A 25,951-nucleotide genomic window follows, 5' to 3' on the forward strand; every position below is an offset into this window, starting at 1 on the left:
ATAGCCTTTTGAACTTGATGAACACAGACTCCTCAGAGCAGCCAGTTCCCTTCTGGCCCGGCTCTCCAGGCCCACCTCCCATCTCTCCAGGCTTCATTCTCTGCCCAACGCCCCGCCTCCCCATGCACCCTCCCTCTCAGGATCTCCCGCAGACTGTTGTTCCTTCTAGAACACACTTCCTCCCCCTCCTTCCTTTCTTCTCTGTCTTCTAGGGCTGAGTTCCAGGTTGTCTCTCTCCCAGGCTGCAGCCGCCCCCTTGCTCCAGCGCCCACATCACCCGTCAGTTACAACATGCCAGCCCTCATGTGCCTGTTTGTAGGCTCGGCCCCTTGGCAGCTGGTACAGCCCCTTCGGCAGGCAGCTCAGTCTAACTCGACCTTTGCTGCTGAAGTCCAAGCAAATATGGGCTTGGGAATGTGAGGCTGCAGAGAAATGGCTGAAGTGGAGTTTGGAGTTTAAATAAGAATCGAGATCACCCAGGCCCCCCGACTCCTTACTAAGCCAGGGCCTCTGCCTCCCTCAGAGCTGCTGGCAGTGTGTGTTCTGAAGGCGAGTTGAGGCTGGGCCGGACAGCTCAGAGGACCAGGGGTTCTGTGAGATGCCCAGGGGACCCTATGGAGGAAGTGCCGGGAGCAGGACTCAGCCTTCTGCCATCTCTCCCCAGAAGCTTCCTCTTTCATATCTCCCTAGAGGCATAAAGCCTGTTTGCGGGGGATGAGAGGGGGGTACAGATAGAAGAGGAAGGAAACTGAAATGAAGGAGCTGGCGGTAATAGGGGGAGCAGCGGCAGCCCCCCAACGGTCCCTGCAGCTCCCTCCACCCCCTCCCCATCCCGCCCCGCCCCCCAGACTCTGAGGAGCACTTTTCAGTAATCACTAATCCAGGAAAACATTCTCCGTTTTAGACACAAAGAAAGTGAGCCTGCAGAGGTCACTTGAGGGTCCCAGTGACACATCCTGAGGTTCCACCCAGACGAGAGTGGAGAGTTTGGGTTGAAACTGCAGGTGTTTGGACCAGGGATGCTGCTGGAGGAGAACAGGGAGCCGCTTTCTATCTGTTCCCCACTTCACTTGCTGCAATATTTTTGTTTCCTGGGTGTATTCCCAGCACTGTCGTGATCAATTGTTGTTGTTTTTAAATTTTTAAATTTTTTGTCAGCGCCACATGGCATGTGGGACCGTAGTTCCCCGACTGGGGATCAAACCTGTGCCTCTTGCTGTGGAAGCACAAAGTCCTAACCACTGCACCACCAGGAAAGTCCCTCACTGTTTTATATGAATTAAACTAGGTACTTGTATTTATTTAAACAATCAAATCTGGAATCCAAAAGAAAGTATTCATTTTGAAGGAGTCGATCTCAAATAACTAGAAAACTTTCCCCACTGAACAGTGTTTGGCACTTCAACACCATGCAGACCACAGTGTCAGGAAAGATGACTTGGAGATTGTTAATGCCTGCATAAATGAGTTATCTTGGTTACCTGGGTATTTCTGACCTCTGTCTTCTGAGTTCTGCTTCACGGATCACAGAGCTGGGGCTGTCCGGCAGAGCACCCGGGGCTTCCAGACACCCTGGGAGCTCTGGGGTTTGCAGCGCTGGGACACAGTTATTTAGTTCATCAGTCTTTTTCTTTTTATAGAAGCTCTGCAAACATATTTCTGGCCTTGAATTATTTGTGGCATGGTTACTGAATTAATAAAACATTTTCCAGGGCTTGGGATTTGTGGGTAGAGATTTTCAAAAAATAATTTATGAGAAATGAAGCAGAACAAAGCATCACATCTTTTGAATGAAATAGCATGAATGCTGGAAAGCCCTTTAAGATCAGTGCCAAAAAAAAAAAAAAGAACCGGTGGCGTTCTTAACTATGGCTGCCAGATATTGTGAGATCCTGGGATTTAGGAAACAAGCACCGTTGCCCTGCCTCCAACTTTTTCGTTTCAAAAATGTCAAACCTGAGACCAGTACAGTGAACTTTTACATAGATTCAACAATGGAAATAGAGTTTTTAAAGGCTTGTTTTGTTTTGCCATGCTTGCAGATACACACACACACACACACACTCTCAACAAATACAATGTTAATATCGTGAAAGGTCTTATTTTAATTGTCTTACATTTTGTCTGGAAATGAACAAGGCCAAACACATCCCTTGTTTCCAAAATCATAATAATTTGCCTTTTATCTACAGTCAAATCTACCTGATGACATTTTTGAAAACGGGAAGGCAGCCGAGGAGAAAATGCCACTGTCCCTCAGCTTCAGCGACCTGCCCAACGGGGACTGCACCCTTGCCCCCGGCCCAGCCGACTCTCTCCCTGGCGTGTGCGCTGCAAATCCAGAAATCACCATCACCTCCACAGAGCTGCCCCCAGGCAGTCAGTCCTCCCAGAACGAGGGCTTAAAGGACTCCAGCTCGGCCTCTTGCAGCAGCTCCTCGAGAGAAGGCTCAGAGCCCCGGCCCCACCCCGAGGGAGAGACCCAGGGGCTGGGGAAGCCCGAGGGCTGCCCAGTGGCCACCGGTGCCAGGCCGGAGCGCCTGTTCCTGCAGAAGGGAGTTGCAGAGGCCCTTTTGCAAGAGGCCCTTCTGCAAGAGCCCTCTGAACTCAAGCCCGTGGAGCTGGACACTTTTGAAGGAAACATCACGAAGCAGCTGGTCAAGAGGCTCACCTCGGCAGAGGTGCCGGCGGCCACGGAGAGGCTGCTCTCGGAGGGCTCGGTCAGTGCAGAGTCGGAAGGCTGTAGGTCTTTCCTGGATGGAAGCCTAGAGGACGCCTTTAATGGGCTTTTCCTTGCATTAGAACCACACAAAGAGCAGTATAAAGAGTTTCAGGATCTGAACCAAGAAGTCATGCACCTGGATGATATTCTAAAAGTAAGTACCTTTTCAGGGAAATTGGATTAGTTTCCGAGACAATCTCTTAAGCCAACATTCTATTTAAAATAGCCTATCTTTTTTTTTTATCCTTCCCTATCACAGGATCAGTAGATAATCAATATGTAAATGACATTGATTTTTTAATACTAGTTGTTGTTTAGTTGCTGAGTCGTGTCTGACTCTTTGTAACCCCAAGGGCTGTAGAGTACCAGGCTCCTCTGTCCATGGGATTCTCTAGGCAAGAAAACTGGAGTGGGTTGCCATTTCCTTCTTCAGGGGATCTTCCTGACCCAGGGATCGAACCTGGGTCTCCTGCATCGCAGGCGGATTCTTTACCGACTGAACTACCAGGGAAGCCTCTAAACCACCACCAAATGGCATTTATTTTTTAATACTAGTTGTTGTTTAGGTGCTAAGTCATATTTGACAGTTTTTGCAACCCCATGGACTGTAACTCCTCAGGCTCCTCTGTCTGTGGGATTTCCCAGGCAAGAATACTGGAGTGGGTTGCCATTTAATACTAGTAGCATATATTAATTTTTATTTTCCTGACAACGGATCAACTTTAGGAGAATGACTGGGAGTTAAATTAACAGCTCTAGAGAATATCTCGGAGAAGGCAATGGCACCCCACTCCAGTACTCTTGCCTGGAAAATCCCATGGACGGAGGAGCCTGGTAGGCTGCAGTCCATGGGGTCGCTGAGGGTCGGACCCGACTGAGCGACTTCCCTTTCACTTTTCACTTTCATGCATTGGAGAAGGAAATGGCAACCCACTCCAATGTTCTTGCCTAGAGAATCCTAGGGACAGGGGAGCCTGGTGGGCTGCCGTATATGGGGTTGCACAGAGTCAGACACGACTGAAGCGACTTAGCAGCAGCAGCAGCAGCGGCAGAGAATATCTAGACTCCCTCAGCCCCAGAGTTCATCATTCAGATCCCAAATGTGAAATGAATGGTGCCCTTTTGAGCATCATATCTCATTGAGATAGTACTGGAGAGGGTCCCTCTTGGAATTTCCAGGAAGCAGGAAGGCCCTTCCCTGGTTGAAGACAGAGTTGGGCAGCCAGGATGTGAGGACCACGGGCATCTCTCCCTGCCCCGGGCACTACCTCCTAGAGGATTCCCTTCTCAGCAGTTGGCCCAAATCAGTGAAATAGAATCCCAGATTAATCACTCACAAATAATCTAGAAGCCAGAGGACCCTGACTCCACTATCGGTATCTTCCTCTCTCGTTCCCAATTAGACCACTCAGGATAGACATGGGAAGAGAGGATTCAGAAAGGTGATTTCCTCTTGGTCAGGAGAGCCTCATAATGAGGTCATTATTGCTACCCCAGAATGTATCTGCCTCCACTTGGTACATGAAATTTAATACAGATTAAATTTTTAAAAACATGGCACAAGAGGACAGAACTGGAACTTCTGTCCTAAAACCCACTGCCAGCTCTTATATTCTTTGCTTTGCCACGCTGACGTCTAGTGCCATAAAGAAGAGAACTTGGATCCTTTCTCTTGAAAGAGCAGTTCTTTGGGGACCTGTTCTATAAGATTAGCTTGAAAATACAGTGCCAGGGGCAAGCGGAGAGTCAGCCCACAGAAGTCTGTTGCATCCCTCGATATGACGGTTTGAAAATGTGGCCTTCCCCATGGCATCTGGAACTACCTTCCCAAGGCTATTCTGACAGTTGCGGTCATGCTGACCTGGCTCTGGAGGGCATGTCTGCCCAGGGCAGAGGAGAATTCAGGCTCTGACTCTCCACGTCCTCTGTTGCTCATGACAGATTGATTCTGCTGTAGGTATAGCCTCTTAGCAGCAGGGAAGGGCACTCTGAATCTGCTTCCCATGAAACGTGACTCCAGAGCATCAGCTCAGGACTCTTGGATGGAGGCTGTTTGTCTAATATCCCAGTGAAAACTTCTCTGATCCCTTCAACAAGTTCTTATCTGCACAGTTGACCAGCTTTGCTTAGTGGGCAGAAGGGTGTTAAATGTGAAGAGCCAAGACACAATCCACCTAAAATAAATGCCCCAAAGAAAGCTAGAGGTGACGGCAGCCCCCATTTCCAGGCCTCTAGGGTGCTCAGTCCACCAGGAAGCACTGAGCAAGTCATCCATTAGTCTTCTAAAAACCTGGTGGCTGTCAGTTTCTTTCAAGATTTTTATTCCAAAATCTTGTTCCAAAACTGTCCTAAAATTCTTAACTTCCCCCCTTTCTTTCTTTTGATCGTATTTAAACACATCCATACTGTGCACCATCAGGTTCTGCGATCTAGCTTAGGAAAGAAGACCCTGGAAGTGGGCTGAGTTGGGAATGGCTCCTCCTCTCTCTCTGAGATGGAAAATGGCATTAGAGTCAAGGTCTGGGGCAAGTGGCTTTGTCTCCAGCCAGGATAAAAGCATCTGCTGGCAAAGCATTCTCTTTTTTTCCTCCTTCACACTCCTAGGATGCTAAACACCTTGAGGATCAGAAACTAAATGGTGCTGCCTCTTGGACGGAGATCACTGAGGGCGAATGAAACAACTGATTTAAAAGACTCAGACTCCTGCCAGGCCCTTCCGACCCCGTGTAACGAAGTCAGCAGGGAGTGCCACCTAACTGGATGGAGGACATTTAGCTCCTTTTACTTGCAGGATTTGTCCTGTTCGATCCCTCCCAACATCCTTTTGACTATTTGGAAGAACTTCTCCCCATCTCTGTGCCCAAGGCAATGGGCATTACCCTGTTTGTAATGTTTCTGTTTAATGTCCAGAAATACAGAATTCTCCAGGCCATAGAATGGATTTGCTCACATAATTCCAGGGCCCAGACAGGGAAGAGATGGAAGTTGTTCCTTCAAGACAAAGTTGTAAAGGAAGCATGGCTACTCCTTGTCATGCTCGTGCCGTTTATTTTCTCCTCGATGCTCAAAGGAAAATTACATGCTGTGAATGTAAAATTAGTATTTAAATCTACTTAGAGAGTGTGCATTAGTGAATCTGAGTAATTTTCTGTTTCTGGGATTTGTTTTGTGAATCCTTTAGGACAGGTCCCCTAGTTAGCTCGCCCTGTCTCAGGGCACGGACTACGTTGCCACTTGGAGTTAAGAGATTGGTTAGTAGTTAGCATTGACCCTTTAGATTTGGCTGCCAGTTGAATTTTATTTGGGGTTGAGCACTATTAAGAGAGAGAATAGCCATTCTGTTTCCCAAGACTTTCTGATTGTAATATTTTTAAAACTTTTGATTATAAATATTTCAAACAGGAATAGAAAGAATCAAATAATGGATCCCAATGTGGCCATCAGCACACTTCCACAATGCTCAATTCGTGGCCAAACTTGTCTTCCTCTACTTGCTTCCTTCCCTCTGGATTGTTTTGGAACAAACCCCAAATACTGTGTCACTTTATCCACGGTTGTACTTTTTTAGAAGAAGATTTTTAAATGAATTTTTTTAATGCCAACAAAAAAATAAAAATAAAAGCTTGAAAAAAAAGAAAGTGTCGCATCTCCCATTGGGTGTCTTGGTTGTGTTTCTCCTTCCGAATATGTTGATATTCTCCTTGGTACCTTCTGCCTTTGCAGTGCAAGCCAGCAGTAAGCCGAAGCAGGTCTTCCAGTTTAAGTCTTACTGTTGAAAGTGCTTTAGAAAGCTTTGATTTCCTGAACACCTCTGATTTTGACGAGGAGGAGGATGGTGATGAGGTTTGTAATGTTGGAGGAGGTGCTGACTCAGTATTTTCAGACACTGAGACTGAGAAAAATAGGTAAGTCTTGAAGTCAGCATCTGCTTCTATTTGTACTGTTATTGCTGGTACAGCAGTTCTTTATTGCTACCAGATAGGACCTGATACACATCTTCAGGAAGATAAAACTCTCTATCTGAATTGGTTTACAGATCCTTTTCACTGTCCTATATAAAATGAAATTTTCTTTTTTATAAATGAAAGGGAAATTTTTGTACAACTATGTGCACACTTATTAAGTATGGATGTGTACATATCCATCTTGTAGGTTTCAGTGTGTACAGCTTGAGCCCAGTGTAATGAATTTCAAATTAACTCCACATACTATGTTTCTGGAGACTGACCATCTTACTGGATGGTCAGTCTTGACCTGGTTCTCCTTGATTTGCATCTTATTCCTAATTTCTTCATTTTGTTAGACCTTGCTTTTCCAATCCCTTATCTGTCTATTCCTTTTGGCTATTGGATCTTTGCAGTTGATTAAGCTCATCAGTGCCTGTTTTAAAGCCAGGCTTAAAACCCACTGCACATATTTTCCTTAGAATGTAGAAAGGGATGACTAATAACTGATATCTGCCAGTGGATCTACAGGCCTCTGGGTGGAGAATGTGGCCTTCTCTAGGATGGAGATGAATCAGGGCAGTAGGAAGGGAGGATAAAGATGAAATATTATCACTTTCTTCCTGGGCTTTGTTGTACCAAACCACATGCTTAGAGCTAGAGCCTGGGGTCCATTCTGTAAGCACAGTGAACATAGCTCCATCAATTTGCTGGAAAAAAAAAAAAATGCAAAAACATTTTCCCAAAGGAAAAGGTGGATTTCCATCCATATTTTCTTTTGACATGTTATATGCACAGGTTTTCAAATTACAACAAGCTATGACTGTTCAACCTTCACAAACCTCTCTGAGTGGTGTTAATATTTTGAAGTTGTGTTATTCCTGGAGGGTTTCTTCTGCCCAAATGAAACCAGGAAAAGAAAAAGGGAGAAATAGAATTTATCCCTTGAGCAAACTGGGAGTATAACAAAGAGGATTTATGAAATGAATGTCATGTTTAAGTTATCTTTCTGCACTCTACACTGAGATTTTCTAACTTAATTGCATTTGTGAAATGCTTCTTAAATCAAACCTCTTCTTGTATACTTGTTAGCTGAAGCTATTACATAATAGATCAAGGTTTTTCTTAATATAAGAATTTTAAGAACAAAAATATCATAGCCTTCGTAAATTCTACAGAACATTCCTATTAAAGATGTCTAATTTGATCAGTCTTACTGTGTGTTATCAGATGTTTAGGGTAAATGTGTGTGTGTGTGTGTGTGTCTGTGTTTTAAATGCGGATTGACTACAAGCTGAATGTTTTCCTCTTGGAAACCCAGTGTGAATCAGAGTAAAGCATTCAATGCTTTTAAACTCTGGTGCATGATCTTTTTAAATTATGGAGACTAGGGCCCATGAAACTAGAACCCCAAAATCACCTAGCTGTGTGAACTAGGATGCTGAGGTTAACATTCTCTGCTGGCCATTCCTTCCGTGGGTGAAATGAGACTCTTCTCTCCCTCTCTCCCCACTGCACAGATTGATTTTAAGAATAAAATTAGATAATAAATGCAACACACTTATCTTTAAATGTAAGTGCCCATCATGATACAACTTTAGCTATTTCAGCAGTGTTTACACAAAGCTTGCAAGGCAGAACAAAGTGATGCAAATGCCCCTTTTTGCGAACATCATGTTTTCTTCCCAGTGGCTTTGCTTTCTCTTTTTCTTCAAGTGGCAGTTGATTCAAGGCCAGGAAAAAGCCTTGACTGATTATTTTAATGGTATTGCTCTTGGGAAACCACAAATACAGAGGACAGTTTTATCCCAGAAATTTGGCAAATCACCCCATCAACAGAGCACAAATATGCCCCCAAATGAGGTCACACTTCAGAAGACTTCTTGGTGAGACGACTGTATGAATAGTTCATTGTGCTTGAGAAGCAAACAGAGAACTCTGGAAGCAATCTATTTGTAGGATCTTTTTAATATTAGGCAAATTGGTGACCAGGCTTAGTGATAAAGTAGTATTTGAAGGGTATCTCGATTTTTTGAGGTAGGAAATGCAAGACTTTTCAGTGGGTGCTGTGGGGGCCTGACACAAGCCATGTTGAGTTTTGACCTGTGGTCTCCGTGCAGAAAGAAACAGCTAACGTTTCGCTCCCCTTCCTGCTTCAACAGTTACAGATCGGTTCACCCAGAAGCCAGGGGGCATCTCAGCGAAGCCCTGACTGAGGACACGGGAGTTGGGACTAGTGTGGCAGGAAGCCCTCTCCCGCTGACCACGGGGAATGAAAGCCTGGACCTCACCATCATCAGGCACCTCCAGTACTGCACCCAGCTCGTCCAGGTAGGACTGGCGACTGACCCAGGTTTTTAGAGCCCAGGTTGTTGATGCACCAAGAATGTGTGCTTCCTTTTTTTTCAGTTTTCCCAGGAAAAGGAGAATTCAGGAATGTGAGAATAATCATCTACGGCCAAACCTCCCTGAACGTGCCCTATCTCATCTGCTTTGATTTGAACTCAAAAACTAAATTGCATGGCCATCTTCCTTCAACCCTGGGTGTCCTGGTTAAGACTATACACTTCCACTGCAGAGGGTGTGAATTCCATCCTGGACGTGGAACTAAGATCCCACATGCCACATAGCATGGCCAAAAAAATAAAATAAATTTTTAGAAATTAAAAAAAAAGTCTAGATCTTCAGACCTTAACAGGTAGTAAGTGACATGTAGTGGGCTCTCACTTTCAAATTATTTGATAATAGGTGAGAGTAATGTGATTTTTTAATTTTAATTATTTGGTCACACTTCACAGCATATGGGATCTTAGTTCCCTGACCGGGGATGGAACTCATGCCCCCTGCAGTGGAAGCGAGGAGTATTAACCACTGAACCACCAGGGAAGTCCTATGATTTTTTAAAAACAGGAATATGCATTCTGCCATCTACGAATGGACTTTGAAAGCCAGTATTACTGAACTTATGTTAACATAAACCCAACACATTAGTTAGTTTTCCATCACTTGGACAGCTAAAGGCAAAATGCTACAGAACATAATCACAGTTTCCCAGATTGTGAATAAGTACTAATTAGCAATGGCAACCCACTCCAGTACTCTTGCCTGGAGAACCCCATGGACAGAGGAGCCTGGTAGGCTGCAGTCCATGGGTTCGCTAAGGGTCAGACACGACTGAGCAACTTCACTTTCACTTTTCACTTTCATGCAATGGAGAAGGAAATGGCAACCCACTCCAGTGTTCTTGCCTGGAGAATCCCAGGGATGGGGGAGCCTGGTGGGCTGACGTCTATGGGGTCGCACAGAGTCGGACACGACTGAAGCGACTTAGCAGCAGTAGCAGCAACAGCAATGAGAAAGACTATTTTACAGGCATTATCCTCACCAGTTCATTTTCGTTCTGGGACACTCTGGGGCTCATTTTTCTTCTCATATCAGGCTGGTTTACCACTTAAGATTTTGCACAGTTGTTGCTGTTCACTCAGTCATGTCCAACTCTTTGCTACCCCATGGAGCATGCCAGGCTTCCCCATACTTCACTTTCTCCTAGAGTTTGCTCAAACTCATGTCCATTGAATCAGTGATGCCATCTAACCATCTCATCCTCTGTCACCCCCTTCTTTTCTTGCCCTCAGTCTTTCCCAGCATCAGGGTCTTTTCCAGTGAGTCGGCTGTTCGCATCAGGTGGCCAAAGTGTTAGAGCTTCGGCTTCAGCATTAGTTCTTCCAGTGAATATTCAGGGTTCATTTCCTTTAGGACTGACTGGTTCAATCTCCTTGCAGTCCAAGGGACTCTGAAGGGTCCTCTCCACCACCACAATTCAAAAGCATCAGTTCTTTGGTGCTCAGCCTTTTTCATGATCCCTCTCTCATATCCGTACACCACTACTGGAAAAACCATAGCTTTGACTAGATGGACATTTGTCGGCAAAGTAATGTCTCTGCTGTTTAATATGCTGTCTAGGTTTATCATAGCTTTTCTTCCAAGGAACAAGTGTCTTTTAATTTCATGGCTGCAGTCACCGTCTGCAGTGGAATAACTATTTTGACATTCTTTTGTTGCAACAAGGGTTTCAGCTGTCGAACAAAGCACTTTCCCCCAAGCACCTGCATGAATGCTTCCTCCTCTCCCAGTGGTTGGTCTTTTCCCAATCTTGTTCTTCTCTCACCTTGCCTCAGTGTGTGGGAATCAGAAACAGAAAGTGAAAGCAAATGTATAATGGTTGTAAGGGGCTGGGCCAGGCAGGAAGAGCACAAAAAGAGGAGAAATCATGCTTTTAAGAGCATGTGTTCAATTGGAAGCCTGATGCAGGGTGGGGAGGAAGGACCCAGGGAGGCTGGGAATGGGTTAACATTGCTTTTTCAATAACACACTCATGATGAGATGTAGAAGAATCTGCTTCTCCATGAATAGAGAGCCTCAAAGCCGCCTCAGACACTCACATGCTGTGGGAAGCTGGTAGGCCGTTATGACTCTTGCACTAGGTTGGCCAGTACCCCAGTGGATCTCTTTTGTTGAGTGTTTAATTTACAAGCCAGGTACTGACAGCCAGTCTGGCAGACGGTGCACATTTTTTCTGACCAAAATGAACAAGGATTGTTGTTGACTTACAGCTATTCTCTGTTCACCAAGCATTGGAATGAGATGGTGTTCACAGCCCTTTGTCCTTGGTGAGCCCGAGACTCTGCTGAGCAAACTCCCTATTCACCTTTCAGATGTAAAGCCATTACTTCGTGAGACATGGGAGAATTCTGTTCCATGAAGGGATGTATGTGTTCGCTCAAAGACTAATTGGCGTGCAAGAGTCAGTGCAGTGTTTCTCTCTACAGTAAGGCCATGGCTGTAACAAATTCAACTCTTCTGTGGGGAACAGCAATACTAGAAAAAACAAGAGGGAGTGGTCCCACCCGGACCGTTACTACCTGGTACATGGGACACTGCCCAACTCATGAATCGTTTAATAAAGCCAATTAGATCTTTAAAAAGAGAAAAGAAAAACAAAAGAGATAGACATAAAGGTGTAGAATAAAGGAGATGTAGAATAAAGTAGAAATCAAGGTAGAAACCTGATTTCTAATTCACAAGATGCTTGGATGGCATCACTGATTCAAAGGACATGCGTTTGAGCAAGCTCTGGGAGATGGTGAAAGCCAGGGAAGCCTGGTGTGCTGCAGTCCATGGGGTTGCAGAGTCGGACATGGCTGAGCAACTGAACGACAACAACCTGAATCAGTAAGCTTGCTTATTCACTTGGTATATAATTGCAGAGATAAAAATGGGTATTCCATAAGAATTAATGTGAAGTCACTCAGTCGTGTCTGACTCTTTGCAACCCCATGGACTATAGCCTACCAGGCTCCTCTGTCCATGGGATTTTCCAGGCAATAGTACTGGAGTGGATTGCCATTTCCTTCTCCAAGGTATCTTCCCAACCCAGGGATCAACCCCGGGTCTCCCGCATGGTAGACAGACACTTTAACCATCTGAGCCAGCAGGGAAGTCCTCCATAAGAATTATAGTAGCTATAATTATGTTTAAAAAGAGCAGTTCTTTTCTACTCAATTTTTTTTTACATGAAAGACATTTGTATATAATGGCTTGACTTCTGAATTTGAAAAATTCATTTTGCTTTAGAGCCCAAATGATTGAGACCATACAGGATGATGGTACAGGTCTGCATCCTGCAGCCATGCCTGCCAAGTGAAGGGGACAGAGACATAGAAAGGACTAGAACCTTCAGACAGTGACTGATTTCTGTCCTTTCTCCTCTCAGGTCTCTCTTTCTTCTCATGACCTGCACACAAATGAAATCACTTGCCATTAATGTGTTCTTGGACAGGTTGCTTAACCTCTCTCTACCTCAGTTTCCTCATCAGTTAACTGGAAAATCAAAAGTACCCACTTCTGGGTAGCCTTAGCTGGGTTGTTGTGCAAAATAACATGAGCTAATTCATGTATAAGGCCCAGACCAATGCCTGGTACGTAGGAAGCACTCATTAATGAGATAAACTTTTGTTGTAATTATGATTATTATACAACATGCTCTTAATTTTCAGCTTGAAAACAATGATATGAATCCAGGCCATGAAAAATAACTGCACTTGTAAAACAAACCTTTTTTCTGCTTCCACACCAATGGCAACCAAATATGCTCTTCAAGTTTCAAAGAGGTTTTATGGATTGACAGTACGTACAGAAAGGCAACTTTATAATAACCTTGCAGCCCTACTACTGAGAAAACTCTAGAATTTGCCCAGGCATGAGAAAAGTTGAAAGCAACAAAAACATGTCTGATTTCATCAGATGTTGTAACCGGCCTGGAATAAGGAAGACTATACTGGAACAGAAAGGTGTATGAGTTTAACATCCCCTCTTCATTCAGAAGGATGAGGCTGAGCTCTACTGACAATAATAATTGACCCAGTGGTTTTGTTTGTTTTATCAGCAAATTGTTCTTTCAAGCAAAACCCCATTTGTGGCCAGCAACCTCTTAGAGAAGCTTTCCAGACAAATCCAGGTGATGGAGAAGCTCTCGGCTGTCAGCGATGAGAACATTGGAAACATCAGTTCTGTCATTGAAGGTGAGCCCCTGCAGTGACACCACCAGGTTCTTACAAACAGTAGCACCACGAGCCTTCCACCCACCCTACCTCACCCCAGTCCCCACCTGCATCTATTCATGGCTTTGTTAGGATGGCAGAGAAGCACTCTTGGGCTGTAGAGTATAGGAAGGTTGCCACATGAGTGTGGTCATAATTAACATCATGCTTCAGCTTTTGGAGTCAAAGCAGCAGATGCCTAGCTTTTTCTAGGGGGCCTCCACCTCCAGGAGGCAGACTCTAGTGTATAGGCAGAACCCCTCCTCCTCTGCTGGTGTGGCTCCCCCTGGGGACAGGTGATCAGGATTGCCCCTGTGCAGTGGAGCTGGCCGAGACAACCCCCATAGCGGTTGATGGTCAAAGGCAAGATGCTCCCAAACCTACTGTGAAAGGCAGAAATACGAGGAGTCAAAGGCCTTCAAGAGAATCCCTGGTTCAGAGTTTTAAATAGAAAACTTGACACAGGAGAGATGCCTTTGAACTTGTGTGGTCTGGCTACAGGACTAGTTCCTAGAGACAAGGATTTGTGTCTTTTTTTCCCCGTCAGTTAGTGGAAAGAGTGGGAAACCAGGATCTTCTGGATTATCTCCAACTAAGCTTGAAATTCCCTGTAGGTTCTTTCTATACGTTTCTGCCTCCTGTTTCTGGTCCTCCCAGGAGCAGGTGACCTTGACAGGTCTCTGAGAGATGTGAAAAGCGGCAGGACATTCAGGCTCCTGTCCGCTCCTCCTCCAGCCCCTCGGCTTGATCAGAGCCTCGAGTGAAATGCTGATTGTGGCACATGGCTCTTCAATCATTTCACTCGGAGAGCCAGCTGGGAAGGGTGAAAAACTCTCTCAGTCACCCTCTGCTCTGTCCCCCCGCTGCAGAAAATCTCCCGGGGTTTGATTCTCGGATCCTGTACAATTTTATTTGCTAAGTTACAGGAGATGAGGGGATTAGACTTTCTCCCAAGGGTAAACCTGCTGTTTTCTATCATGGAAAGCAAACAGTTTGCTTTTGCCGCATTTTCTTTAGTGCCCAGGCTGGATGAGCTCCTCGTCTCCACTTCTTTGCCCTCAGGACCACCTGCCAACAACAGGAGAATCCTGTAGTTCTGATTAAAAACTGGTCTTAAAAAAAAAAAAGAAAGGCCCATGGTGATGCCTGCCCCACCCCACCCAGGGCCATCTCTGCACCTGCATCTGTTTCACTGAGTCGTGGGATGGGGGGTTGCTCTTCTATTCCAGCCATACCGGAATTTCACAAAAAGCTGTCTTTGCTGTCCTTCTGGACCAAATGCTGCACCCCGATTGGGGTCTACCACAGCTCCGCGGACAGAGTGATTAAGCAGCTAGAGGCCAGCTTTGCCAGAACCGTCAACAGAGACTACCCCGGGCTTGCAGACCCAGGTACAGGGCAACAGGAATGAGAGAAATATTTCCGTCTTTTGGGTTGAAAGTACTAAGCGCTGGTGCAGTCCCCTCAAGACTCCCCGCCGCAGCTAGCCCAGAAGAGAGGCTTCCCCTCCAGAGAAAACATCATCTACTCAGAAAAAGCAAAGAAAGGAAAGACAGGGAACATGTTTTCGTTCCAAATATCAGCAGTGACTTTGAAAAGGACCGTATGTCTGTACTACTATTGACGAATGTATCCTTTTCTCATTAAAAAGTCACCAATACAGGAGTGTCAAATGGTATAACCACTTGGGAAAAACTGCTCGACAGTTTGTATAGAAACTGAATATGTATACTCCTATCCTATGATCCAGCAATTCCACTCCTAAATATGTCAAAAGAAATACGAGCTTATCCTCATTTTTTAAGAGGACATGTATAAGAAGGTTCAAAGCAGCCTTATTCACAGGAACCAAAAATGGAAACAATTCAAATGCCCATCAACAGGAGAAGGAATAAATGGTAATATTACACAGCAGTTTTCAAAAAGGCTAAATTTACTGCTGCAAGCAATAATTTGGATGAACCTCACGTAATTTTTGAACAAAAGGAGCTAGATTCAAAAAGTACATACTACATAGTTTTATTTATATGAAGTTCAAAAACAGATAAAGCCAATGTACTGATAGAAGTTTGACTATTATTGATAGTTGATAGAAGTTTGAGTCCCTTTGGTTGGAGCATACTGGGAGGAGGCACAGGAGAACGTAATGGCATCCCAGTGATCTCTTGATCCAAATGATAGTTACATGGGTATATAGATATGCTGTACACTGAACTCCCTTTACAGACTTCACTCCTTCGTGTACCTCAATAGAAAGACGAATGAGGGATGAATGAATGATTGATTGTGTTTCTTAAAAACTGCTTCGTATCTTCCCCTTCCAAATAGTGTTTCACACCCTGGTGTCCCAAATCCTGGACCGAGCTGAGCCCCTGCTTCCCGCCAGCCTGTCCTCCGAAGTCATCACTGTTTTCCAGTATTACAGTTACTTTACGAGCCACGGCGTGAGTGACCTGGAGAGTTACCTGAACCAGCTGGCCAAGCAAGGTAGGACGTGTTCTTTGCTCACACTGTGGGGGGCTCAATCTGGGATAATTTTGGTCTCTTCAATCATAGTTTTCAACATCTGGGCTAAGATTTGTGTTTTAGACAGCTCCTGGACATTTTTAACATGAGTGAGCCCTTTGACAATGAAACGGGGGTTTGCTGAGCATACCCTTTTCGCTCAACAGGGGTGTACCATTAACAGGAAGCTGATAAATGACTGAAGACCCTGCTGAAGTTTTTGTCTATCATTAATGTATTTGCCATTTGTAGGATTGAGCCTACAGGCAATGTTATTTTATAGTGCCTTTTTGGTGGCGCTTTCATAATACTAAGCAGAAGTGAGGTTCCAAAGAAGCCAATGGGGTGACACATTGGGAACGGAAAGGAGGGAGAGACGAAAAAACAAATCTAAGGCTTCATCTTCAGGGACTGAAGAAAACACAGCAACACAGGGAGGAGCAGTGAAGCTTGCCATTGCCTTCTCGTGGGGCACTCCAATTATGAGGAAGAGAACCAGCTTCTGCCCTGAGTGAAAGCCTCTCCAGGAGTGGAGCCAGGCTGTGAGGGGCTGGTTTCTGGTTCCCAAGTTTGTGCTGTTTCTCCACCCACGCTTGACAATGGGCGGCAGGAGGGTGAGGCGAGAGGAACCAGGTGTGTTCTTGGGAGTAGGTAGGTTGGCACAGTGCTAGTGGCGGAAATGCTTCTGACCCTGACTTGGGTTCGGGCTCGGTCCTTAAACCCCGAGACACCATGTTCAGCACAGTAATTGCCATCAGAGGAAGAAAATCTTCCTCCACCATCACTAATCAGAAACATCACCTTTCTCATATGCTAATTTTTCATATATTCTTGGGTCTTTTATTAAGTACATCCCTGAACCTTACTTGTATCTGTAATAAGCATGCTACTTTACCAACAGAAAGTGACTTCTGTTTTCTTCTCTCTCTCCAGTTTCGGTGGTTCAGACTCTGCAGTCACTGAGAGACGAGAAACTGCTCCAGGCCATGAGTGACCTTGCCCCCGGCAGCTTCCCAGCCCCGCAGGAGGAAGTACTCAGGACGCTGGCTCTGCTCCTGACTGGGGAGGACAGTGGAGCTAGTGAGGCGGTGACGCTTTACTTGACAGCCGCCTCCAGAAGCGAGCATTTCAGGGAAAAGGTAGGGCATGAAATGATGGATGGCAAGGCAGAAGCTTGTTTAAGTTTATGCCATTTACTGTTAATATTGTGTCATCTCTTCCTTTGTAAAAATAATTTTCTTTCTCCTGTTTTTTAAAATTAAAAAAAAGAAGCTGTGTGGCACATGGGCCTTCTCTAGTTGCAGTGCAGCGGACTCCTTTAGTTGTGGAGTACTGGCTCTGAGAGCTCTCAGGCTCGATCGTTGCAGCTCAGGGGCTTCTCTGGTTGCCCTGCTGCATGTGGGATCTTAGTTCCCCAAGCAGGGATTGAACCAACATCCCTGCATTGGAAGGCAGATTCTTAACCATCGGACCACCAGGGAAGTCCCTTTTCCTCTTATTACTGATATACACTCTGTAAAATTATTTAAACCATAAAAATATACTGAAAATAGTTAAGGTCCTGTAAGTCCCAGAGAAAACTATTCATCACTTAGTGAACATTCCTTCAGATCTTTTCTATGTATATGCTAACATATATAATTATTTTTTCTTAAATGAGATCACACTATCCTATTTCACAAATGATTTTTTAAATGTAATGTATCATGGTTATTTTCTTTCCATGTCAGGACATATTGATCTACTTTATTCTATTTATACTTCAGTGGCATCTCAGTATATAAATAACCTGTTATTTTTGTATTGCATATTGATGAGCATTTGTGTAGTTTCCAACTCTGAAAAATATTATGATGAACATACATATGCGTGTTCACACACACATATGTTTTATGAATAGTTTGCAGTTATGTCATCAAACTATTGGGTCAAAGTGCTAGAATACTTTTTACTTTAAAAGCCATCCCTCCTGTTGCTAGGGAGGAGACAGTTTACCTCTCTTGGCTTCAATTCAACAGTCATCCAAGTGTAATAAGCATATGCAGTTCAAGTACTTTGGGGCCTAGTACAAGCAGGCCCTTTACAACCTGAGAGCCCTTTGCAACCTGAACAGTCATCCTAAAACCCACATCCCATCGACTTTCAGATCAGTTAAAGAAAATAAAAGTTGGCCCTTCTTGTACTTGGGATGGGTCTGCTGTTGAACTTGGAGAAGAGTTTGCTGAAACTTTCTAAGGCATTATCTAATTATCTAAGTTAGTGTGTGGTGGGATGTACTCCTGGGAAGATATTCCATTCTAATACATTTTGGCCCGAGAACATGCACTTCATATTGTTCTTTCCTACAAAGTTCCAGTCTTTTAGGAGAGTTTGCTCAAAATGCTCTTCTGTGGGCCAAATACCCTCACCCACACTGAAAGAGCAAGACATAAGAGACCATGTATTTTGCAATGCCAGTCATAGAATAGAAGGCATGAATGAACTGGATAAAAAGATCAAGCTCTTTTAATCAACGTGAATTTTAATGGATTTTTTTTTTCCTCCTCTGAGGGTAGTGCAAAATGTCTTTTTACCTGTAGCTTATCTCAAGGAGTAAAAATGATACATACATCTGAAAAAAAAGTGAAAGTTAGTCACACAGTCATGTCTGACTCTTTGCGGATCTCATGAACTGTAGGCAGCCTGGCTCCTTTGTCCATGGAATTCTCCAGGCAAGAATACTGGAGTGGGTTGCCATTCCTTTCTCCAGGAGATCTTCCCAACCCAGGGATTGAACCTGGGTCTCCTGCATTGCAAGCAGATTCTTTACCAACTGAGCCCCTAGGGAAGCCTGAAAGTACAAACAAATCAAAATGTCTTCATGGCGTCCTTCCTTCTCTTTCAGGCCCTGCTCTACTACTGTGAAGCCCTAACAAAGACTGACTTCCGGCTCCAGAAGGCAGCTTGCCTGGCCCTGAAAAGCCTGAAGGTAAGGCCCAGCCTTGGAGCCCCTGGCAGGTCAGCTTTGAGCTGACTTTGGCTTTGACACTAAGCCAGGTGCATAGACAGCTTTCTTTCCATATTTGGAAGTACCTGCTTTAGCAGCCTTTCTCCTCTCCTTTACCCTGTATATTAGTTGGGAAATCCTTTTTGTCTTCAAATAGTACCTAAATGTGACTTGGTTTTGTTAAAGTCAATACTTTTTGGAAAACAAATTCCCTTTTTCAGTAGCTCACAGGAATCGATTTGCCTCAGGGCCACTATTAAAAAAGTGTCTTTCATGCCAAAAAAGAGATGACATGCTGATTTCATCAATTTTTCTTGTGTACAGAAATACGGCAGAGATAAATAAAATTGGCAAAAAAGTACTAAAATCCAATGTGCCAATAAACTTTCAAATCCTTCCCTGGCAACTCTTTTACTAAGCAGCTCGTCCATCTTCATTGTATCAGAGGGCTGAGAATTGCCAGTGTTTTAAGGAGCTTGCCTTTTAGTAGTCAAGATTTAATGTCTGACTGACCTTAATCACAAAATATAAGATTAATCATCCTTGAGAACAGAATGAAAAGGCCACACCTTGAGGTCTGCTAAAATCTTGGATGTGTGCGGGGACCTGCAGACCTAATGGGACATGAAGAAAGGGATTAACACCTCAAAGGAAAAAGTTAATGACCTGTGAAGAAAAACATTTCTGGGAAAATTTGCCTTCCTTGTTACTGGGTCAAAAAATTACCTTGAGGTGGCCAGGCCCAAGTGGTTGCTGTGCTTTTGGGTGCTGTCCTGTTAGTGACAGGTCAGCGATGATGGCTGCGACACAGAGTTAATGTAAAGTAAGACAGAAGGATACGTGATCGGCACCAGTTTTTGTGGATTTGCATGCTGTGAAGGTTTAAAAGCTACAGTTTTAAACTCCAGCGTGTCCACAGTCTGGGAGCAGCAATCCTCCCCACTACTTTAATCCCATGGACGGAGGAGCCTGGTGGGCTGCAGTCCATGGGGTCGCTAAGAGTCAGACACAACTGAGCGTCACTAAGAGTAGGACACGACAGAGTGACTTCACTTCCACTTTTCACTTTCATGCACTGAAGAAGGAAATGGCAACCCACTCCAGTGTTCTTGCCTGGAGAATCCCAGGGACGGGGGAGCCTGACGGGCTGCCGTCTCTGGGGTCGCACAGAGTCGGACACGACTGAAGCGACTTAGCAGCAGCTCTCTTTCCTCCTAAAGCAAAGACCTCTTTCTAAACCACCCCCAGCCCCCCAGCTCTTGAGAGGGGCTCCAAATAGCATGATGTAAAAACACAGCACAGACCCAACCAGTCAACTCTCGTTAACGTGTCAAGAGAAAAAAAATATTTTTTTAAATGAATGGCAGCAAACAGACATCCGACATATTTCTTTCTTAGTACCATACTGGAAACAAGCTTGAGAAGTCAGGGTTCTCAAATGCAGTTGTAGTTCCCCCATCTGTCTCACTGGGCCACACGAACCCAAAGAAACACCCGTGCTTGCTTCTGTCTGTTGTCCTCCGGTGCCCAGCACCACCAGGGCCACTCCATAAGCCTCACTTTCTGCCAAGAAAGAAAACCATATAATGTGTTATTTGTTATCAACTCTTCAAAATCACTGGAAGAGCATTTTATTCATAGCTGCTGCTGCTGCTGCTAAGGCGCTTCAGTCGTGTCCGACTCTGTGCGACCCCATAGATGGCAGCCCACCAGGCTCCACCGTCCCTGGGATTCTCCAGGCAAGAACACTGGAGTGGGTTGCCATTTCCTTCTCCAATGAATGAAAGTGAAAAGTGAAAGTGACGTCACTCAGTCGCGTCCGACTCTTAGCAACCCCATGGACTGCAGCCTACCAGGCTCCTCCATCCATGGGATTTTCCAGGCAAGAGTACTGGGGTGGGGTGCCACTGCCTTCTCCTTATTCACAGCAGGCCCTCTCTTATCTATGGCCTTCAACACCGGCGCTCATGGGCACTCTGGTGGGCTCTCTTCTCCTTCCATGTGTCCTCCCTGCCATGGTCATGCCTATGCTAACAACTCCGCATGTTTCCAGTCCATGTCATCCCTTCCATCTCTGATCCAGCTTGCTCTGAGGTATCTTCTCTAGGAAGTCTCAGACTCCACCCATCTCACCCCTACTTCTTGTCTCTGGTGTATGAGTGGATTGTTCAACTTCTTCGCAGGAGCTCAGGCCAGAAACCTAGGAGCCATCAGTGACCTGCCCTTGCCCTCAGCCTCCACCTCCAGCCAGCCTCCTCATCCTGCACATCCCACTTCCTTGGTAGTGGGAATCTGTCTCCTCTTCATCTGCATTCTATTCACATGTTCCAGCCACGTTCCCACCAGTTTCTCTGCCTCCCTGTAGTTCATCCTCTCCTCTGTAGTTAGAAAGCTCAGAATTAAAAAACAAGTCCTATTTAAACCTCTTACATGACTTTCCATGATCTTAGAATGATATCCAAAACTGTTAATATGGCTTATAAGCCTCCCCTTGATTTGGGCCCTGTATTTCCTTCTCCACACCCCCAAACACTACGTACACAGACACACACACACACACACACACACATACATCTTTACCACATGCCCAAACTTGACCAACTCCTCTAAGCCACACTTCCTCCAGGAAGACTTCCCTGATCAGACCACTCTGCATCTCCCAGTCACGTTTAGCCCCAGCACCCTGACTCAGCCTGTCACCCATCATAATAATTAGTTAACTTATTTCACCATCTGTTTTTCCACCGGACTGTAAACTCTTAAGGGTCAGGACCATGTCATGTTCATGGCTGAGTCTCCCAGGCCCTGTGAACTGCCTGGTTCACAGAGTGCTCAGTAAATGTTTGTGGAAGAAACAAACAGACGAATTCCCATCCTTGACCTTTACTTGTCTCTATTTTAATATATAAGCTAAAATTAGGAATTCTTAAATTGGAACAGTTTTGGAAGGAATGAGATACAGCAAAAAGAAGTAGGCGAAGTGGATTCTATTCTGGAAAAGCGGACTGGTCATTTCCTTCTCTCGGCCTGTAGTCCACTGTGAAATGAGGAGCTTCCCTGGTCATCAGCGTTCCCACAAACGCACATCCTGAGCTCCATCCAGGAGGTTCTAACCTGATGTGTCCGAGTAGCATCAGGAATCTGTACTTTTATAAGAGCTCCCAGAGTGATCCTGATACTCAGCTGGGTTTGGGAAGACCTGGGTGGTTTTTTAAGTCCCCACCAGCTGTGAAAATGCTAAGTCTCATATAGTCCCACACCTAAATGTCAGAACACTGTTTTAACTCTTTTCTCCTTGTAGGCTACTGAAAGCATTAAAATGCTCGTGACATTGTGTCAGTCTGATACTGAAGAAATCAGAAATGTGGCCTCAGAAACTCTCTTATCTCTTGGTGAGCTTTTTGCTTTTGTTTTTTTGTAACACGATTGCTTATTTCTGACACAAAGGTAATGGTAAGAAGTTTCATGTGCCTTGTTTGAGCAGGTTTTCTCCTATAGGCTATCTGCTCAACCACTTACACACACACACACACACACACACAGTATGAGGGACTGATCAGTTAATACCAACTGGTATTAATTTATTATTCTGAGTGATGAATAAAAATGTTAAGTTCAAACTGGTATTTATTTTTGGTGTTCTGTATCCAGGAGAAGATGGGCGGCTGGCATATGAACAGTTGGACAAATTTCCTCGAGACTGTGTAAAAGTTGGAGGTCGTCTTGCAAGTGAAGTTGCCACGGCCTTTTAATTACGAGCTGACTCTAACAGCTGTCTTAATAAATGGCCCTGTTAATCAAGATGGTGCTGTGACTTAGCTGGAAGCTGTTGAGGTTGTCTGAAAATTTAAAATGTTTTAGAAGGAATCCAAAGTCCAGTTTCACAGTGCTTATCTACTTTTCCTTTGGCCAATAGAATAGGGCTATGTATATTTCAGTAGATTACATCATTGACTGCAGCTGACAAAACTTAGTAGAAGAGTCTGTCTTATCTAGTACGTATGGAATTTTAAAACAGCCATCTTTGTACTTTTTTGGAAGTTCTTCTATAAGCTTGAAATAGTCACACGATACTTTGATAAATATCCTATGCCTTGCAGTTTTTCCTCTGTTGTGCTCTCAGGGTTGAGTGGCCCCTTTAGGTACCTAATTTTACCTTAAATGCAAAGCAAAAAAAAAATAAAAGGATTTCTTCAAATACAAGTTTGCCTGCAGAACCTGGTAAAAGAACACATTATAAGATTTTTTATTTTCATTTTTTCAAGCTGCCACAATTTCTTTTGTTTCTCTATTGTGAAAAATCCAAAGGCATGTTTCCAGTATGTAAAAAAAAGATGAATTAAAAAAAAAAAAAGATGGGTAGATCATTAAAAATTACCTTATTAAGATTATACCATACTCATTTTTAAGAAGATACTCAAAACTTAAGCTTTTTTTTTTTTAATAAGAGCCATTTTTAAAATGATACTTTTTATAATAGAAGTATTTAGCTGCTAAGGCAGATCAAAACCAGAAGTTTTCAGAAAGTTATGATGCTCCTTGAAGAAGAAGAACATAGAAGTTGGAGGAATCCTAATGGGGTAAAAGGGGCTTCCCTGGAGGCTCATGGTCAAGAATGTGCCTGTCAAGGCAGGAGATGCATGTTCATCCCTGGGTTGGGAAGATCCCCTGGAGAAGGAAATGGCAACCCGTTCTACTATTCTTGCCTGGGAAACCCCATGGTCAGAGGAGCCTGGCAGGCTACAGTCCATGGGGTCGAAGAGTCAGACACGACTTGGTGACTAAATGACAACAGTGAGGTGAAAACAGAGGATCAATAACAGTGGTCTTTGCTTTTATAGAAAGTACTATAAGGTAAGGAAGAAGAATGCCCTGAATGGTTACTGCCCTAGAGAAATCATTCATCACTGGATAAGAACCCTTGGCCAAATAGTTAAAACAGCTCCTGTCATTGCTTTCATATCAGGGTAGTAAGTCCTTTAAATAAAATACAAGTCTGTTTAGTAGCTCTTATTAAATAGCTTTTCTTCCTCTTAAGAGTATATAAGGTGGGATATGCCAAGATATCAAAATAATATGTGTGAGTGTAATTTAAACTGTGAAATATCTACTATTCTCTGAATGTGCTTGTATAATCATTTAGATGTTATTTGAAATATTTACATTTTAGCAAGACCTTCAAAAACAATTCTTATTTCGTTTAAAGTGTAAATTGTTTATCAGACTTCCTGGTAGGTAAGTTCTTTCAACTGTGAAGTTATAATGTATATATAAATTTGTAAATTTATAAATATTATATATATATGCATATCTTCCCTTTTAAAGGTACATTGTACAGCCTACAGTTAGTATGTATAGTCTGTAGTCCCTGTCAAATGGTTGAAGTGATTTTTTTAAATAGTCAAATCACAAATGTCACAGAATTGTTTTGTTGTTTGGGTTTTTTATTTTTTCGAGTATTGCATGAATAATTCTATACCTTTTGTATTCACTTCTGCATTTTGTTTTTGGTCGAAAGGGGTGCTTTTAGTTTTGTGGCATTTCCATTCGTCATTCTTTCAATCATGTAAGTTAAAAATAAAAATTATTTTTGAATTACTAGTTTCGTGTTCAGAGTCTGCAGTATTTTTTCACATGTTCTTGTTGAGTTGGTATTTACACAACCCACTACACTTGATTCTCAACTTGAATTTATTCTTGTCTTGAAATTCCTTCATCCATACATGAGAATGATATTTACTTCTCAGATTTGTTGTAATGCTAATTGGAGGAAAAACAGAGCTACATTTTATCTGATTCTTTCATCTGGAACACATTCCTGTCCCGCCCCATTTTGTCTAAGTTGCTATTGGTATATTTTAAATTTATGTATTTATTTTTTGGCTGCGCTGGTCTCGTTGCTGCGAGACATAAAAATTCCTGCCCTCACAGGGCTCATATCCTGGAAAAAGAAGACAATAAGACAGAGAAAAGGAGGGAACTCCCTGGCTGCCCAGTGGTTAGCACTCCGCCTCTCCACTGCCCGGAGCCCAGAACTAAGATCCCACAAGCCTTGCATTGTGGCCAAAAAAAAAAAAAAAAGACGGAGAAAAGGAATGTAATTGCCCAAGGCCAAGGCTGGGGATGGGAAATGGGATAGGGCAAAGATCAGTGTGGTCAGGGAAGGCCTAAGAGAAAATGACTTTCGAGGATCATCTGAGGAACTGACAGGTGAGTCATGTGGATGTGTGGATACCCCTGGGAAGAACACTCCAGGCAGATACAACGGTAAATGCGAAGGCCTTAAAAAGGGACCGTGCTTGATGTTTTAGATTTTCTAGTAGCCACATGAAGTAACAAGAACAGGGGAAGCTGATTCTAATAATATGTTTTACTTAACCTAATATATCCAAAATCTTTCAACTTGTAATCAATATAAAAGTTATTAATAAAATATTTTGCATTCTTTTTCTCATACTTTGAAATAGAGTATATATTTTATAATTACAGCACATCACAATTCAGATGGGTCACATTTCGGGTACTCTGTAGCCATATGTGGCTAGTGGCTACCATATTGGATAATGCAGGCTCTGTGTTTCCTCAGTTGTCCCAGTCGTAGCCTTTATAGAATATACACACATACACATATGCTCACGCACATACATGCACATACATGGATACATGTTTGCAACCATGGGTTCCAACCATGGCTTCCATGTTTAATTGTCATGCCTCTTCAGGTTCTTTTTTAATTGATTTACACTGTTATGTAGCTTCTGAATCAGAGCAAAGTGACTCATATAGATATAAAAGTATTCTTTTTAAAATTCTTTCCCATTATGGTTTATTATAAGATATTGTAGTTCCCAATACTGTATAGTAGGACTGTGTGGTTTATCTATTACATTTATTTATAATAGTTTTTATCTGCTAATCCCAAATTCCTAACTTACCCCTCTCCCAACTCTCCCTTTGATAACCATAGTTAGTTTGTTTTCTATGTCTGTGAGCCTGCTTCTGTTTTGTAAATAAGTTCATTTGTATCATATTTTAGATTCCACATATAAGTGCTATCATATGATATTTGTCTTTCTCTGTAAGACTTACTTTACTTAGTATGATAATCTCTTTGTCCATTCATGTTGTTGCAAATGGCATTATTTCACTCTTTTTGTAGCTGAGTAGTATTCCATTCAGAGAAGGCAATGGCACC

General features: G+C 43.6%; 1 protein-coding gene across 10 annotated transcripts in view; it reads left to right on the forward strand.

Annotated features, from left to right (window-relative positions):
* Positions 1 to 24,357, forward strand: part of RIPOR2 (RHO family interacting cell polarization regulator 2) — a 212,199-nt gene extending 187,842 nt beyond the window's left edge. For 5 of the 10 annotated variants that reach the window (XM_086370007.1, XM_086370008.1, XM_086370009.1 and 2 more), the window contains 10 exons: positions 2,193 to 2,876; positions 6,446 to 6,627; positions 8,829 to 8,997; positions 13,112 to 13,247; positions 14,495 to 14,656; positions 15,594 to 15,752; positions 16,704 to 16,909; positions 18,655 to 18,738; positions 22,058 to 22,148; positions 22,408 to 24,357. In XM_086370007.1, coding sequence (XP_086226133.1) covers positions 2,193 to 2,876; positions 6,446 to 6,627; positions 8,829 to 8,997; positions 13,112 to 13,247; positions 14,495 to 14,656; positions 15,594 to 15,752; positions 16,704 to 16,909; positions 18,655 to 18,738; positions 22,058 to 22,148; positions 22,408 to 22,508 — 1,974 coding nt within the window. In that variant the 3' untranslated portion in view covers positions 22,509 to 24,357. Of the gene's footprint in view, positions 1 to 2,192; positions 2,877 to 5,326; positions 6,361 to 6,445; positions 6,628 to 8,828; positions 8,998 to 13,111; positions 13,248 to 14,494; positions 14,657 to 15,593; positions 15,753 to 16,703; positions 16,910 to 18,654; positions 18,739 to 22,057; positions 22,149 to 22,407 lie in introns of those variants that run through there. The other 5 variants (XM_086370013.1, XM_086370014.1, XM_086370015.1 and 2 more) reach the window with 1 other exon arrangement.
* Positions 24,358 to 25,951: the final 1,594 nt, after the last annotated feature.

The sequence above is a fragment of the Bos grunniens genome, chromosome 23 (genome assembly GCF_055505025.1).
Source record: "Bos grunniens cultivar Pamir isolate PY7600 chromosome 23, Bosgru_T2T1.0, whole genome shotgun sequence".
Lineage (NCBI taxonomy): Eukaryota > Metazoa > Chordata > Mammalia > Artiodactyla > Bovidae > Bos > Bos grunniens.